At 39.4% G+C, this 2,500-nt stretch overlaps 2 protein-coding genes across 2 annotated transcripts in view; one reads left to right on the forward strand and one right to left on the reverse strand.

The window, feature by feature from the left end:
• Positions 1 to 2,500, reverse strand: part of LOC138038390 (nonsense-mediated mRNA decay factor SMG5-like) — a 22,668-nt gene that overhangs the window by 19,727 nt on the left and 441 nt on the right. The window contains exon 2 of the mRNA XM_068884216.1: positions 281 to 379. Coding sequence (XP_068740317.1) covers positions 281 to 379 — 99 coding nt within the window. The remainder of the gene's footprint in view (positions 1 to 280; positions 380 to 2,500) is intronic.
• LOC138038391 (peptidyl-glycine alpha-amidating monooxygenase B-like) overlaps positions 1 to 2,500 on the forward strand; it is a 45,426-nt gene that overhangs the window by 11,382 nt on the left and 31,544 nt on the right. The gene's annotated exons all lie outside the window — the stretch shown is intronic.

The raw sequence follows: 2,500 nt of genomic DNA on the forward strand, positions 1-2,500 counted from the left end.
CGATTCACTGCCAGTACAAAAAACACTTGATTTTGAGGATGACTTTACCCTCAAAATGGACGAGTGTTCATGCCTGTTTTGCCTTTCACAGTCACATTTAAATCCTTGCCAATGAATACCCAACCGGTAGCATACAGCAATGATAGATTACTTACCCTTCTTTAGAACAAATAGTGTCTCAGTGGCATATAATAGAATGAAAACGTCCTTTTTTTTATCCCTCATAGATTTACATAAATGTCAAGAAAAGCATTTACAAAAATACATCATCAGCTGTTACCTCTGTCTGAGTGCAATAGCATCTGGGTGGAAAAGTTCCTGCCACTCAACAACAGACCGCACCTGTATGTCAATTCTGTTAGCGAGCTGCATAGAAGACCTGCAGATAACAATGAAATGCCTTATAATGATCAACCTTACTATCATTTAATATCAGTTGAGTTTGGGCTGAGAGAAGTTAGGCGTCCAAGTTTTGCCGTTGAAACCCCGATGTTGTCAAGGGGAATGCAAACAGTGTCCATTGGCAACTTTTCGGACTGTGATGTCACCAGTCTTATCTTCGCGAAACTTTCAACCAGTAACATGGCGGAATGCCAAATCAAAGTTGAATATACAGAAAATCAAAAAGCAGCCAGACAGAAAAGGATAAGTTTTGTAGCAGCTGCTAGTTCAGTGAGCTCTGGTCATTATTTCACTTCTCTTGTCGAAGACATTTATTTACAAGGAGATGTTCAAGTCTCAATTACCTGAATGAACATTCCATGCGCTACACTATCTAGACAATGAAAACAATTGGATAAATGTAAACCAAGGAAATGATCTTGGATTCAATGAGTTTTGGCAGTCAGCTAGGACTGTTCCTGAAAGGGAGGTTCTCCAATCCAGAGCAGACCTTTGAACTCTCAAACGAATTCGTCAAGTAGCTCCAATCTGTGTTGCTTCCGTGATTGGATGAGTATTCTTAACATCCAATCACACAGGAGCAAATGGAGACTGACAAACGAAAATTTAGCTACGCATCCTTGGAGATTCGAATGCTGGGTTTTTCGATATTATTTGAGGTCTAGTGCTTCGAGTTCTAGATGGATAAATTTCAGAGATAATAGTATGAGAGGAAACCTCAGGGTTTCAGTTTGCCTGGTGTGTGATTTGAAACCTGTACGATGGGCATTTGTTGGTGCTAGAGCGGTTCAAAATCGAGCTTTCCATCTTTGTCTTTCTATTGGTACATGAGTAAGTACAGGTGAAAGTTGAACACAAACCCTTCAAATCACTGAAATTTGTTGTTTTCAGCCACAAGGATTACCACAAACAACACTTCAGGTACAAATACTTGGGAGTTTTTGGACTTGGATTTTATTGAAATTATGTGAAAGATTTAGATGTTAATAGTCACACAGTTTGTGCAGGCCCCCTGTGATCGTACTTGATGAATTCCTTCAAGAGTTAAAAGGTCCGCTCAGGATTGGAGAACCAAGAACACCTGTCTTCAACTGAACTCCTTTTACCTCCGTTTTGGGAACAGTCCTAGCAGACTGCCAAAACTCAATGAAACCACGATCCTCACCGTGGTTTGGATTTATCCCATTGTTTTCATTGTCTAGATACTCTAGGCACATGGAATGTTCGTTCAGGTGATGGAAACTTGAACATCTCCTCATAATGTGCTAGACAAGAGAAGCAAAAAAATAATGACCAGAGTTCACTGAACTACACGTAGCACCTGGATACCATTTGCATTGCCGTTGACAACATCAGGGTTTCAACGGCAAAACTTGGGCGCCAAACTTCTCTTGGTCCAAACTCATAATCATGGTTCACACACCTGCTTTAGGACAATAATGTCATTGCCTGCTACACATCCACCATCGAATAAAGTTCAAACATATGACAAGAAACAGGAAACAAAACAGGACCACTCAAGGGGCAAAGCATTTTCTTGGAACTCTTTATAGCCAGAGTTAATTAATGCCCTATGAGTGAGGTTAATAATTTACCCTCTATGACATGTTTCCAGACTGTAGACCCATAAACTTGACAGTACTTGGAATCACAGCCAATAGTCCCATGTGCTTAATTTTGAATTTTTTTGGTTCCCATCATTAAAAGTTCAGCATTTAAACTGGGCATACACCACCCACATGCATATTTCGTTATTTTTTACCTCCTAAAGTGATCATAAAGTGCACCGTTTGTGATTTCTCTCCCAAATTGAAACCAAAATAATGTAGAGAAAACAATTGCAATCATTGGTTGTACTTGGGTTTGTTTACCTGACTGTTAAACCACCACTTCGCCTCTGAATAATAGTTTATCAATCGCTTTCGCATTACTCGTGAAGAACTTTTCTCATGGTCAGTTTTTATTTCAATCAGTTTGACACTTGTCATGCCTTGTTAAAAAAAACTTGAGCTACAAAAATCCGTTATGTATGTTTAAAACCGTTGCTTAATGATCGCGCGAGACGAAACAAAGGTTTTAAAATAAAGCAAGCAAGGTC

This window comes from Montipora capricornis, chromosome 2, assembly GCF_036669925.1.
Source record: "Montipora capricornis isolate CH-2021 chromosome 2, ASM3666992v2, whole genome shotgun sequence".
Lineage (NCBI taxonomy): Eukaryota > Metazoa > Cnidaria > Anthozoa > Scleractinia > Acroporidae > Montipora > Montipora capricornis.